We start from the raw sequence: 14,210 nt of genomic DNA, 5'->3' as shown, positions 1-14,210 counted from the left end.
AGAGAAAAACAAATACCATACGCTAACATATATATATGGAATCTAAAAAAAAAGGTTCTGAAGAACCTAGGGGCAGGACAGGAATAAAGACGCAGATGTAGAGAATGGACTTGAAGACACAGGGAGGGGGAAGGGTAAGCTGGGACGAAGTGAGAGAATGGCATGGACATATACACACTACCAAATGTAAAATAGATAGCTAATGGGAAGCAGCTGCATAGCACAGGGAGATCAGCTCGGTGCTTTGTGTCCACCTAGAGGGGTGGGATAGGGAGGATGGGAGGGAGACGCAAGAGGGAGGGGATATGGGGATATATGTATATGTATAGCTGATTCACTTTGTTATAAAGCAGAAAATAACACACCATTGTAAAGCAATTATACTCCAATAAAGATGTTAAAAAAATAAAATAAACAAAAACTCAAAAAAATAAAAAGAATAGGTTGCTAGAGGTGGGACTGCAGGTTACTAGGGAATGTAAATTTAAATTCATGAGATACTATAAAGGATTCTTAACTTGTAGTATATGGTTGAGCTTCAGAAATTACATATTCAATTATGTGTGTGAGTATATGTGCTGCGTATTTCTAGGGAGAGATCCCCAGCTTTCTGCAGACCTACAAAAAGGGTTATGAACCACTGTGCTGCAGGGAGCTGGCATTTCCCTGTGGCTCTGGACCACAAGCACTGAATTTGCAGGTTTTGAGCAATTTAACTGAGGAGGAACTTGTCCAGCAAGGGCTACTTCCTGTCCAGGTCCAGTGTCACCTGCAAGGAGAGCAAATAGTGGCATCCACCAAAATGTCCTGCCCCTAGGGTAAAGGTGAAGCGCCACAGACACACAGTCCTGTGTTCCTGGACGGTGCTTAGGCTCAATTGGATGAGATATGTCTGGTCAGCTGGTGTTCTTGGATCTCAGGTTGGGAGGCCCTCTCCATACTATGGCTTCATCTCTAGGAAGTGAGGGCAGTGGCCAGCCTCCAATCTGCTTCACCACCCCTCCTCGCCTGTGTTGCTCCCACATCCAGGGTCCAAAAGCCCAGCCAAGTGGGACTATTTATTCCCTGTCAGGCTATTCCCAGAGACTCACGTCTATAGTAGTCCACACACAGGGGCCTTACACCCTGCAGGGCTGTGGGCTTCATCAGGGAAGACTTTTAGGGACTTACAAGTTCATCCCAATCCTCAGAGACTGAAAGCAAGGCTGCCTTCCAGACAGGGCACAACTTGGACCCTGACTTTTGAACTGCAGCGTTAACTATAACTTTGCAATGTTTCCAATAGCTTAGTGGTTCTCAACTGGGGAGCCCATTTTCAGTTGTCATAACCTGTGGGGGTGGGTTGCTACTGGCATCTAGTGGGTAGAGGCCAGGGATACTGCTACACATCCTATAGTGCACAGAATAGTGCCCTACAACGAAAAATTATCCAGCACAAAATGTCACTGCCACCAAGGTTGGAGAAACCCTGCAAAATATCTGATTATGGGCTTCCCTGGTGGCGCAGTGGTTAAGAATCCGCCTGCCAATGCAGGGGACACAGGTTCGAGCCCTGGTCCGCGGGAAGATCCCACATGACTTGGAGCAACTAAGCCCGTGCGCCACAACTACTGAGCCTGCACTCTAGAGCCCACAAGCCACAACTACTGAGCTCACGTGCTGCAATTACTGAAGACTGCATGCCTAGAGCTTGTGCTCTGTAACAAGAGAAGCCACCGCAATGAGAAGCCCGCGCACCGCAACAAAGAGTGGCCCCCGCTTACCTCAACTAGAGAGAAAGCCTGCACGCAGCAATGAAAACCCAACACAGACAAAAATAAATAAAATAAATTCATTTAAAAAAAAACAAAGTACATGAAAAATTCTTCTTTAATAGTGCAAAAATTTGTATTATTTCTTTTTCTCTGTGAACTCCAATCTACTTCCCCAGCAGAATTTTATACTAGTGTAATATATTTTATATTTTATCTTGCAAGTCTTTTATTGATCACCCTATCACCTATTCTGGACCAAAATATGCATATAAATTGAAATACATATATCAGAAAATGTTTATTATAACTATAAGTCTCTAAGAGTTAGCAAAATTTCCTTTGGCTTGACTTACTAATAATCAGTAAACGACTGATCAAAATAAATATATTCTAACTTTTTATAATTATCAATCAAAAAAGGAAAAACATATAAACACACGTGTGTGTATGTATACTAGTTTAAAATCCATGAAAGAATATTACTTATTGCTAGAAAGAGACAGGGTTCGTTACTGATCTATTTTTCATTTTTATAGGTATAAGCACTGAGCAACCTTGTTTATATAAATAAGTAAATAGTTAGGGAAGGGACTTTGTTAGAACAATTTTACTAAATGTCTTTAACTCTTTCTGAGTTAAATGCCCCAAAACAACAAACAATCAAAAGCCACATAAGGATCAATCATCAGAAAAACGAAAGCCCCACTAAAGGCCAAACTAATGGGGGAGCTAGAGACAGAGCTTCCTGTTCTTTAGATTCCTGCTTCTACCCTCCCCTCCTCCACACGTCTTGTTTTTCCCAAACTCACTGTACAAATGAATTAATTCATTTCCCTATCAATGAGGTTAAGTATCATTTCGTACGTTTGCATTTCCTCCTGGGTCAATTACTCACTTATACTCTTTTTCCTAGTTTTCATGGGCTGTTTGTCATTTTCCCATCAATTGGTACTAAGCCTTTGTCTGTCATATGTATTGCAAATATTTTCTACTATTGTTTGTCTTTTACTTGCACAGTAATTTTTCATTTTTATGTAGTTAAGTCTATCAGTCTTTTTTTTCCTTTGTGGTTTCTAGATATTCTCCTACCCTTCTCATACTTCTCACGGGAAGTTTTGACAGCCATTTGGAAAGTAATCTGACTGTAACTACTAACGTAAAAATGTACATATCCTTTCTCTCAGCGATCCCACTTTGAGACATCTCATCCACAAAAATAAAAACACTGCTTCACAAAAGTATATGTATAAAGATGTTACCTTCATCAGCATTGTGTGTATGGCAAAAATGAGAAACAACTTGAATACCAACCATTAAGGCAACAGTTGAATGAACTGTATGGAGTCACAATATAGTATGTTTTACTGTTATTAAAAAGAATGATTTTGCAGAACAATGTGAATGTTCTTAATGTCACAGAACTTTAAAATGGTAAATGTTATGTTCATTTTATCAGAATTTTTTTAAAAGAGAAAAAAAAAAATAGAATGATTTCTATCTCTATATAGTGTCCTGGAGAAATGGCCATGAAAATTGTTAAGAGAAAAATCCATGTTTCAGGTAAATGTGTGTGTGTGTGCGTGCGCGTGCATGTTTATAGAAAAAGGTATGGGAGGATACAAACCAAATTTTATGGTTAATTACCTCAGGGAGTGTGAAGTATCTATCCTATGACTTGTAGCAAGGAACATGAATTTAGAGCTCAGATCCAATTTCAAGTCCACTACTGATTTGGTGTGTGACCTGGGAGAATTACATGTTAGTTCCTTCATGTATAAAATAGGAAGAGAAATAATATATGCCTCACTGGAATTGTTGTGAGGCACAGATATTAGAAAAGTGCCTGTCACGATAAATTATAGATGTCATCATCATTATATTATTGTCTCCTTCAGTGTCTTCTTCATTGTACCCTATGCATTCTTCCATCCCTGTCTACCTACTGGGATTGTTAAAAGATCTGATTATCAGGAGAGAAAAACAGAGAAACAAAAACAGATTACAAGAAGCCTAACACTGAGGGGATTCACATAGTACTTGTTTCAGAACCCACTAGAGCTAGTTTGCTTCTGAGGCCATGTCTGAGCTTTGGCCCTAAAGAACTGGCACAATTTTGGAGACGTCTGGCCTAGATTTCTTTCTTCTTGTCCTGTCATCACATAGAAGGCAGTCTGGAAAGCTTAGGAGCTCTCTTCTCAACAGCTCCACACTTTACTATTGCTTTTTGATATACCTAGTGTCATCTCCCTCTGTTTTCCTGTCAAATCAACAGCTTCTTGCACTGCACATGCTTTCTCTTACTTACTGGTACTCTCTCCTTAACTGGCAGATGGATAAGACCTGGAGTCATCATATTTGCTGAGTCCCACACACCAGTTCATCCAATACCAACCTTGCCTCTTTCATGGAACTACTGCCACATTAACGTTCTTTGGTTTGAGATCCGGAGGCTTTAGGCGATTCGATTTTTTCTATGTGTTTTGCAACATTTCACATTCAACAAATCTCATTCATGTTAAATATGAAATAAACCAATAACCCCTCCTAGTTTATTTCAGCCTTAGGGCACTAATGTATGGAATCGGATACCTCATTCCTCTCAGAACAGGATGACGATGAGCTTCCCTGTTAGGAAAGAGCTCTCAGGGTTATAAATTATAACGCTGGTGACTAAAACAACGCGGTGGCTCTTTTCATTGATTTTACATGATCCCCAGGGTTTCTCATTTCTCCACTTCTTTGTGCCATCCCTTATATTTACTCATCCTTTCCTTGTGTCTCTTTCCCTTTCTCCCTCTCTTCTCTCTCCCTCTCCTCCAACAAACATTCTTAAGCACCTTCTGTGTGTCAGGCTCTCAGCAACAAAGCCTGAGCAAAACGGACCACCTTCTTATTGTCATGGAGCTTACAAATCTAATTGGGAGTTGAGACATTCATCAAATAATCACCAAATCTGTATTTCAAAGAGCACTGAGTGCCATGTAGAAAAACACAGGACCCTGTGAGAAATCTGTGTAGGTGAAGATTTCATCCAGAAAGAGGCAGCTGAAGGCTACATCCAGGAAGTGGCAGCTGAGCTGGGTGGGAAGGATGGGGAGGAATTAGCCAGGCATCTCCCCTCATTTAGAGCTATGGTTGGGCAGAGACCAAGTCTGTCATGGCACCAATACTGGGTCTGCTTGACAGAAACGCTTGTAAATATTTGTGGGAGGAAGGGACAATGCGAAACATATAAATCAATGAAAACGTGCTTTGTTTTGAGCATAATCAATTAAGAAATTTAACTGTTAATAGTTAAAAGAATGCAAAGTAGAAGACAAAAAGGAGAGAGTGGCACAAGATGAGGTTAAAGAAGTAGCAGCCAAATCACACTGAGGCCTTTAAGGGTATGTAGGGATTTTGGTCTTTATTCTAACAGCAATTGGAAGCCACCGAAGGGTTATTTTTTACAGCTAACTATTATGTGCTAGATACTGTGCGAAAGACTTTGCTTGCATGATTTTGTTTAATTCTTGATGCAATCCTATGAGAGTATGATTATTACCCCAATTTTACAGACTGAGGACCCTGAGGAGTAGAGAGGGTTAGTTGTTTGCTCAACACTGTTAATAAGTGGCAGAGGCTTGACTCCAAAACCCCTACCCTTAACCATTAAATTACGTATGCTAAGAACAAGAATGAGTAGGTAAGCAAGTATGAACAGCTGATTCTAATCTCCTTGGCAGGAACAACCCCATGTGGAGTTGTTAGCATAGGGGTATCAGGGTTTAATGACCTAATCATTGAATTTAATCTCCTTGCTCTGACTCCATATTAATCAAATAACTTTACATTCTAGCTTCCCCTATAGATTTTTCTGCTGGAAGATAATGCACTGAGCAGCCTACACATGCAATTTGTTTCAGTTGGGAATTTTATTCCACATTGTAAGTTAACAAATTGGCACTCTGCTTAAAAAAAAAAGTGAACTACTCTAAAACAAACAAGAAATGATTAACGTCTTACACAGTTATTTTTCCATAAGTTAGTTTGAAAAACAGAAACAAATATAAACATCTATATTGTCTCTTTTGTGATTTAGCCTTTTCTTGTTCCCTGCTTTGAAGGACCATGGATGTGATCATAAAGTCTAGAGATGGGCCCTTTTATAACGTTCTTTGTGAAAGCCCCAAGCACAGCCCAAGTGCTTCCATTGTTTCCCAATCAGCAAACCCACCTTTCCTCCCGCAAGCCGCGGAGAGGATTGTTCTTCCGAATTCACCTAATTCTCTGAGCGGTAAGCAGCTGGAGGCTGCTGCGAGGGGTCTTATTCATCTCCCCAGGGTAACGTGTATCCTATCCTAGGAGCAGGCGGTCTCCTAATAACATCATTAAACCCGAAGTTCATGCGCTCGGGGCCACCGCGACAGCAGCAGCCCCCCGGCCCCGGCCCTGCACCAAGTCCGAAGCCCCTGTGCGGGACGGAAGTGACACCGGCCCACCCGCCACTTGTGGGCTCCTTCCAAACGGAGAGCCATGAAATCGGTCCCCGACTCCCGGCTCCTCGTTGGCTCAAGTTTGGTTTTGTTCTTTTCCCTTCTCTCCCTATAATTCCTTTAAATGGGCAAACCTGGCACAAACGCAGGTGGACATTTTAAAGTGAAAGCTTCAGGAAACAGACCATCACCTTGTCAAGAGATCTGCTGAATCACATACAAGGGCGTAAACGGGGCTCCCCCCACCCCAATATTCAACAGTCTCTTGAACAGAAGACTGAAATCATACTCTAAACATCGACTTTTTTCCTCCTCCAAGATAGTAAAGTCAGCAAATGCAAGGTGAGCCTGTGAGCTGCCTCCTTTCTTGGGGAAAAGGCTGGAGCCGAGGGGCCGAGCGCGGCCTCCACCGTAGGGTCCACAAAGAGTGAGGGCCTCTCTCAGAAACTGTAGCGCTGGGGGCGGAAGGGGGACGGCAATCGTTGAAATCGATGACAGAACTCTCTTTATTCCGCTTTTCGGCCATTTTCACCACAGAACCATTAACCAAGAAATTGCCAGCAACTAGACGGCCCCCCGCAGGGCTGCCAGCCGCCGGCTGCGCTCAGGGCGAGGATGCACAAGGCCGTGCGAAGGATCGTACGCTGACCAGCCAAGATGGCCACTTTCACGTGGCTGTGGGCCACTGGCTCCCTGTCACCCGGGCATCCCCAGGCAGGGCAGCCGGAAAGACCCTCGGGGAGAGCAAGAGGACAAAACCCCCGACGATTCCCGCTGCCCCCGCTGGGGGACGCGACCTAGCGGCCAGGTAGCCCGGCCAACGGTCGGAAGGGAGGTGCCATTGTCACAGCACAGGGGAGCAGGCCCATAAAGCCCTTGTCTCTCTTCCTCCCACGTCGAACACGGAAGCATACAACGACCCAGTATATTGCCTTTCCCCTCACTCCTTATGAGTGCTTAAGATGGCGAATATTCGCGAGAGGGGCGCGTTACCTCCGCTCCCTTCCCCCTGCCTGGCAGAATGGTTCGGTCGAACTCCCCTCGGTGCACCGCCCCTTCCCCTCCCCCGTCCCCGCGCGAGTGGCGCATTGGCGCGCGGCGCCGAGGGGCGGGGCCCGAGCCGGGCGCGCGCGGGCGCCGTGTATAAATAGTAGGCCGCGCTGCCCGCCGCCTCGTTTGCTCCGCGCCGCCCGCTCGAGCTGACAAGAACGCGGTCTTTTGCTAGCGCGTTTCGCACTTGTCGGCTCGCCGCTTTTTCTCCTCAACGCCACTTTCACTCACCGCCACCACCATGAACGGGCAGCTCAACGGCTTCCACGACGCGTTCATCGAGGAGGGCACGTTCCTCTTCACCTCCGAGTCTGTGGGGGAAGGCCACCCAGGTGAGGTGACGGGGCCTGGAGCGAAGCGAGGGGCGGGGCGCGGGGTCGGGACTGGCCGGCAGAATCCGCCGGCCGCGGTGCCCAAGCCGGTGGCCCTCTCCCGGCTGCTGGTGGAAAGAGCGGCGGCCGCGCGCCTTCCTCGTGGCGCTGCCGCTGCCGAGCGCGTGGCCGCCGCCCCCCCTTCCTCTCTCCTCCCCTCCCATCCGGCCGCGCGCCCCGGCATGCGGAAGATTCCAGAAAACGAGAAGGGCGGGGGCCGTGGCCGCTCGTGTTCTAGCCGGGGAGGGCACTAGTTCCTTCTCCCCGCCCTGCGGTCCGAGCCACCTCGAGTGGGCGGCCCGCCTCGCGTGCTCGCGTCCGGCTCGCGAGAGCGCGCGCCCCGCATTGCAGCCTCAACCACGTGTTTGCCGCATGTGGCTTCTGGGCGAGGGAGCCGGCTGGTTTGCAGAGCGTGGCCCGGACCACCGGGCCTCCGCTCTTCCCGTTAATTCTTTGGCTACACTGAAGAATACGACATGTCCTTAGCCGGTATATGGCCTCGCGTCAAGGTGACAGCCTCCAACTAAATATAGTGCTTGTCGGAGGAGGCATTCCTTATTTGGATCGTGCGTGAAAAGGATAGGAAGCATGAATTAAGTGTATGGCGCCATTGCGTTGGGGCTGACTGTTAGGCAAGGTTTTTACTCCATATATCATCCTCCGGGCTTTGTCCACCGGTCCGCCATTATGGCGATCAATTTACACGTGAACGAATGAAGCTATTTCAAGGAACTTTCGATCCCAGCCTGAAAACCTCACCTAGTGAAGATCGTTATTCTAATAGACGGGTCCAGCCCTTTCTTGGGATGACCACAATGACAGATGCCTCGTCTGTTGGTTTAAGGATCCATTTCCCTCTAGCAAGCTTACTGTGCCTATGATGAAATCCCACGAGCAACCTAGTGGTAGAGGAGAGGACAAACCCCGAGATCCTGATGAGTGAAGGTCAGGTGTGGTGTGGGTGGTTTTGTTTGTTTTCCCCCAGCGCTGAGAACTGCACTGTGTATTTGAACCGCCTTTTATTAACTTAAAGCTGCAGGCATTTGTAAATGTTTAGATTGTCCTGGGCCTCTGACTGGACTGCGGTACACATTTTGCTTAAGTTTTTTTTAGATGGTTATAGAAAATTTAGGAAAGTGATATTCGAGGTTTTTTTCTGTTCTCCTGATTTTTAATAGAGGGCAGTACAGTGAGGGGAAGATCAGCAAGGATTCAGAATACATTTGGGGATTTTCCAGTCTATTCGGCTCTTGTTCCTGGATTACTCTTAACACAAAATCAAATGCCGTTTTATTCCCTTTGTTCATGAAGTGTCGTTGCTTTCCTCATTTAACTCTGACTTTATTTCTCACTGCCCTAATTGGCGTTCCTTAGAATCAGGGAGAGATTGATAAACGGTTCACCTTTCTGGTTGGTTAGATTTATAATGAAAAATTTAAATTCGGGGGATAAGATGTAAGTACCATTGTCTTTGAAAATTAATGCTGTGAAGGTAAATGTTCCTTGCTTTGCTTTTGAATGGAAGATAAAACACTTTCTACTTACTTCCATTTAATCAGTCTCCATTATGTGGCTATCCTGTTTAACAATAGAAATTGTTTTTGCCTAGGAACTTAATTTTTCAAAATGTCTGATATACTTTAAAGATGGGACTGAAGTCCTTGTAAAAGTGTAAAGTGCATATACTGCAATGAGCTTAAATGTATTAAACATGCTGGGTATTCTGCTGGCTTATCTGAATTGGTGATCTGTGGTACAGCTATATGAAGAACAAGGTGTCAAGTTAGGAAACATGTAGCACTATATCCAGCATTTATTCTTCAGGGAAATGGTTTCTGCGAAAGCAGTATAGCAGTTAAGATCTCCATACTTGGAATGTCGCTGAAAATGTACACTTGAAAATGGTTAAATTGGTAAATTTTATGCTGTATAGGTTTTGCCACAGTTTTGGTGGGGGGAGGGTGCCCTGCCAAGCGGCCTTCAGGATCTTAGTTCCCTGACCAAGGATTGAACCCATGCCCCCTGCAGTGGAAGCACGAAGTCCTAACCACTGGACTGCCAGGGAATTCCTGCCACAGTTTTTTTAAAAGAAAACACAGAGATCTTCCCAGCTGTAGTTATAGGGGAAGGGGGCATGACATACATGACATTATCAGTGAATTAAAGAAATTAAGCCAGGAATTTTTTTCTTCCCCAGATAAGATTTGTGACCAGATTAGTGATGCTGTTCTTGATGCCCACCTTCAGCAGGACCCCGATGCCAAAGTGGCTTGTGGTAGGTTCAGAACACTGCTTTATCACCTGATGAAAAGGTAGCATGAAAATTACTTCATAAAAGTGATGTTTGACTGTGAACCTCTCTTTTACTAGAAACTGTTGCTAAAACTGGAATGATCCTTCTTGCTGGGGAAATTACATCCAGAGCTGCTGTTGACTACCAGAAAGTGGTTCGTGAAACCATTAAACACATTGGATATGATGATTCTTCCAAAGGTGTGTTTTAATGAGTGGGCTTTCTAACCTCATTTTTCCAGGTATTTTTTTTCAGTCCTCTCTAGCTATATCTTCTAGAGTGTTCCTGGGAATATTTAATTCTACTTGTATATTTTTAGTGTTTTTGTTCCAGCCCTATTCTTTAAAAGTACTAAGTTTTAGGTATATTTGATTTCTCTAGCAGCATTTAGAATTCCAGATAATTTTAAAATGACAAATTTACTTTGTCGTAAATACAAAGTATTGCTATGGCCCTTTAAAAACAAACCAAAAAAACATCGTTTTGTTTATAGGGTTTGACTACAAGACTTGTAACGTGCTAGTGGCCTTGGAGCAACAGTCACCAGATATTGCTCAAGGTGTTCATCTTGATCGGAATGAGGAAGACATTGGTGCAGGAGACCAGGTATCTTGGTAGACATCTGTTTGCATCTCTTCTAACATTAAATTCTAAAGCTTGGATTGATTGCATTGGTAACTTTTCCTTTTTTAGGGTTTGATGTTTGGTTATGCCACTGATGAAACAGAGGAATGTATGCCATTAACCATTGTCTTAGCACACAAGCTCAATGCCAAACTGGCTGAACTACGCCGGAATGGCACTTTGCCTTGGTTACGCCCAGATTCTAAAACTCAAGTAAGTGACGAGTGTCAAAACTACACACATTACATTGGCACAGGACTTCAGTAAGGTGTTTTGATTAAAGCTAAGAGAAGAATATGGTTTGTTCTCTGTATTGTAATGTAGGGTAGAGAATCAGGAACAAAGCTATTGTTTAATAGATTGATGTTCTGATGATCTGTTTCACTTTCAAGGTGACTGTGCAGTATATGCAGGACCGAGGTGCTGTGCTTCCCATCAGAGTCCACACAATTGTTATATCTGTTCAGCATGATGAAGAAGTTTGTCTAGATGAGATGAGGGATGCCCTAAAGGAGAAAGTCATCAAAGCCGTTGTACCTGCAAAGTATCTTGATGAGGATACAATCTATCATCTACAGCCAAGTGGCAGATTTGTTATTGGTGGGCCTCAGGTAAGGTCTTACAATGTCAATTCAGTTGCTTTTTTGGGTCTTCTGTTACTTGCTAAAATTTGGCTACTTCCACCTTTTTCCTAGGGTTTTTGAAGCCTACCTGTGCCTCTTCTGAGGATATTTGCCAAGTGATATTGAATAACCATTTAACAAGCCTGATCTAGAACCACTGGAAAGGATTAGGCATAAAGTAACTTAAATCCTATAATTTCAGGGTGATGCTGGTTTGACTGGCCGGAAAATCATTGTGGACACTTACGGTGGTTGGGGAGCTCATGGAGGAGGTGCCTTTTCAGGAAAGGATTATACCAAGGTGGACCGTTCAGCTGCTTATGCTGCTCGTTGGGTGGCAAAATCCCTTGTTAAAGGAGGTCTGTGCAGAAGGGTTCTTGTTCAGGTATATACTTCTATATAACTGGGTTGACTAAAAGGCATGTAAGCGGGAGGGCATTTAGCAGTTATCTACTTGTCTTTTTTTGATACCAGTGTATTACACAAGTATGTGGGTCTTTCGATCACTGACTCTTACGACATTTAAATTCTTTTAGGTCTCTTATGCTATTGGAGTATCTCATCCATTGTCTATCTCCATTTTCCATTATGGCACCTCTCAGAAGAGTGAGAGAGAGCTATTAGAGATTGTGAAGAAGAATTTTGACCTCCGCCCTGGGGTCATTGTCAGGTAAAGATGGTAAAGACTATTGCTAGTGAAAAACATTGAGGGTGTGGGTGTGTATGTATATATACTTGATATATTCAAATCTGAGAAAGTGAAGGTGTGAAGGAAGACTGGAGTGGGGAAACATGGTAATTCCTAGAATGTGTTGATGTCATTTTTAAATTGCCGTCAGTAAAGGCTTAAATTATTAGGAAAACTCTAAAATTATAGTGCTGCATGGCTTAGACTAACCACCCTAGAAAGTCCTCCACATTTGATATAGGCTTTGTGCTCCTGTTACCTAAGGAATGTTTACTTAAAAGAAATTTTAGTACAGATGAATGGGCATGGCTGTTACAAAGAAAATAACCATGGTAGGGTGTGGGCATGGGACCTCGGTAAGTATTCCATGATTTTAGATGAGCTTTTGACACTTGCAATGTCTCAGAATAATGACAAGTTTTCATATTTGTTGAGCCAGGGACGGAAAAACAAGAACTATAGTTACTAATAAGGACTGTGCAAGGAGTTTGGACACCAGGGAAGTAACAAACACTTTTGCCACAAACTTCTTTCCTAGCATACCCCAGAGAACTGAACTCATTTGCCAGAAGTCTTGAAAATGAGTCTTGCTGATTGTTTTGCTTTAATTTAATTGAATGCTACATATTAAGTTACGGACTTGTATATTCCAGGGATCTGGATCTGAAGAAGCCAATTTATCAGAGGACTGCAGCCTATGGCCACTTTGGTAGGGACAGCTTCCCATGGGAAGTGCCCAAAAAGCTTAAATATTGAAAGTGTTAGCCTTTTTTCCCCAGACTTGTTGGCGTAGGCTACAGAGAAGCCTTCAAGCTCTGAGGGAAAGGGCCCTTCTTCCTAAATTTTCCTGTCCTCTTTCAGCTCCTGATCAGTTGCAGTCACTCTAGTCAATGACATGAATTTTAGCTTGTGTGGGGGACTGTAAGTTGGGCTTGCTATTCTGTCCCTAGGTGTTTTGTTCACCATTATAATGAATTTAGTGAGCATAGGTGATCCATGTAACTGCCTAGAAACAAACCAACAGCACTGTAGTAAACAATGCTTTGAAATTGAACCTTTGTGCCCTATCACCCAACCTTCTAAAATCCTAATTGCATTGACTTTCCCACCAAATGCTGAAAATGTCCTTGTAACGTGCACGTAAAGTACTTGTAGTTCCATTATAGCCTCTGTCTGGCAATGCCACAGCCCTGTCAGCATGAATTTGTAATGTCTTGAGCTCTATTATGAATGTGAAGCCTTCCCTTATCCTCCCTTTAACTTGATCCATTTCTAATTATGTAGCTCTTTGTCAGGGAGTGTTCTCTATCCAATCATTCTTGCATGTAACGCAAGTTCCAGTTGGAGCTCTAGCCTGACATGAGAAAGGAAAAAAAAAAAGGCAGTTACCATTAAACCATCTCCCTGGTGCTTATGCTCTTAATTGCCATCTCTTAAACAGCACCAAATCAAAATCTCTCCACTTTTCAGCTGTCTTTTGGAGGACGTACGTAATAAGGTTTTTATTTAGTAAATCAATCCTATGCATGGTTTCAGCACTAGCCAAACCACCAACTCCTAGCTCTAGAAAAACAGGCACTTGGCACCCTTGTGATGTCATACAAAGAAGTCACAGGGCTGTACCTGAGGGTCTGTAGGTTGCACACTTTGGTACCAGATAACTTTTTTTTTCTTTATAAGAAAGACTGAGCACTCCACACTGCACAATAAGTCCTCCCAGGGTTTTAACTTTGTTTTGTTTTCAAAACCAGGTCCAATGAGCTTTCTGAACAGCTGGTGTAGCTACAGAGAAACCAGCTTCCTTCAGAGAGCAGTGCTTTTGGCGGGGAGGAGGAAATCCCTTCATACTTGAACATTTTCTAATTGCTTATTTATTGTATTCTGGGGTATGGCGTAAGTACAGAGAAGCCATCACCTCAGATGGCAGCTTTTAAATTTTTTTTTTTTTTTTTTTTTTTTTCCTCAACACCATGATTCCTTTAACATGTTTCCAGCATTCCCAGGTAGGCCAAGGTGTCCTACAGAAAAACCTTGGGTTAGACCTACAGGGGTTCTGGCTGGTGTTAACAGAAGGGAGGGCAGAGCTGGTGCAGCTGGCCATGGAGAAAGCTGACTTGGCTGGTGTGGTACAGAGAAGCCAGCTTGTTTACATGCTTATTCCATGACTGCTTGCCCTAAGCAGAAAGTGCCTTTCAGCATCTATTTTTGGAGGTTTATTACGTATGTCTGGTTCTCAATTCCAACAGTTTAATGAAGATCTAAATAAAATGCTAGGTTCTACCTTAACCTGTGTCCATTATTCTTTTAAAGTGTTTTGGTATGAATATGAATT

At 43.6% G+C, this 14,210-nt stretch overlaps 1 protein-coding gene and 1 long non-coding RNA gene across 2 annotated transcripts in view; one reads left to right on the top strand and one right to left on the bottom strand.

Annotated features, from left to right (window-relative positions):
• The window catches only part of LOC113632181 (uncharacterized), a 66,226-nt gene extending 58,615 nt beyond the window's left edge, over window positions 1–7,611 (bottom strand). The window contains exon 1 of the long non-coding RNA XR_003437716.1: window positions 7,511–7,611. This is a non-coding gene — a long non-coding RNA (uncharacterized LOC113632181). The remainder of the gene's footprint in view (window positions 1–7,510) is intronic.
• On the top strand, window positions 7,219–14,164 carry MAT2A (methionine adenosyltransferase 2A). Its single transcript, XM_027129192.1, has 9 exons — window positions 7,219–7,611; window positions 9,848–9,925; window positions 10,021–10,143; window positions 10,437–10,549; window positions 10,637–10,780; window positions 10,960–11,178; window positions 11,393–11,575; window positions 11,727–11,860; window positions 12,532–14,164. The coding sequence occupies exons 1-9, from the start codon at window positions 7,521–7,523 to the stop codon at window positions 12,632–12,634; spliced, it is 1,188 nt and encodes a 395-aa protein (XP_026984993.1). The 5' UTR covers window positions 7,219–7,520; the 3' UTR covers window positions 12,635–14,164.
• Window positions 14,165–14,210: the final 46 nt, after the last annotated feature.

Source organism: Aethalodelphis obliquidens, unplaced genomic scaffold (genome assembly GCF_003676395.1).
Source record: "Aethalodelphis obliquidens isolate GAN/ISIS:26980383/991018 unplaced genomic scaffold, ASM367639v1 scaffold35, whole genome shotgun sequence".
NCBI lineage: Eukaryota > Metazoa > Chordata > Mammalia > Artiodactyla > Delphinidae > Aethalodelphis > Aethalodelphis obliquidens.
This window is presented reverse-complemented; position numbering and strand designations above follow the sequence as displayed.

Excerpts from the sequence above, each read along its gene's own strand:
- MAT2A (XM_027129192.1), top strand. The coding sequence starts at position 7,521 with ATGAACGGGCAGCTCAACGGCTTCCACGACGCGTTCATCGAGGAGGGC. Across the intron at positions 7,612-9,847 it reads TGTGGGGGAAGGCCACCCAG|ATAAGATTTGTGACCAGATT; the intron begins GTGAGGTGACGG and ends TTTCTTCCCCAG. Across the intron at positions 11,861-12,531 it reads CGCCCTGGGGTCATTGTCAG|GGATCTGGATCTGAAGAAGC; the intron begins GTAAAGATGGTA and ends TGTATATTCCAG.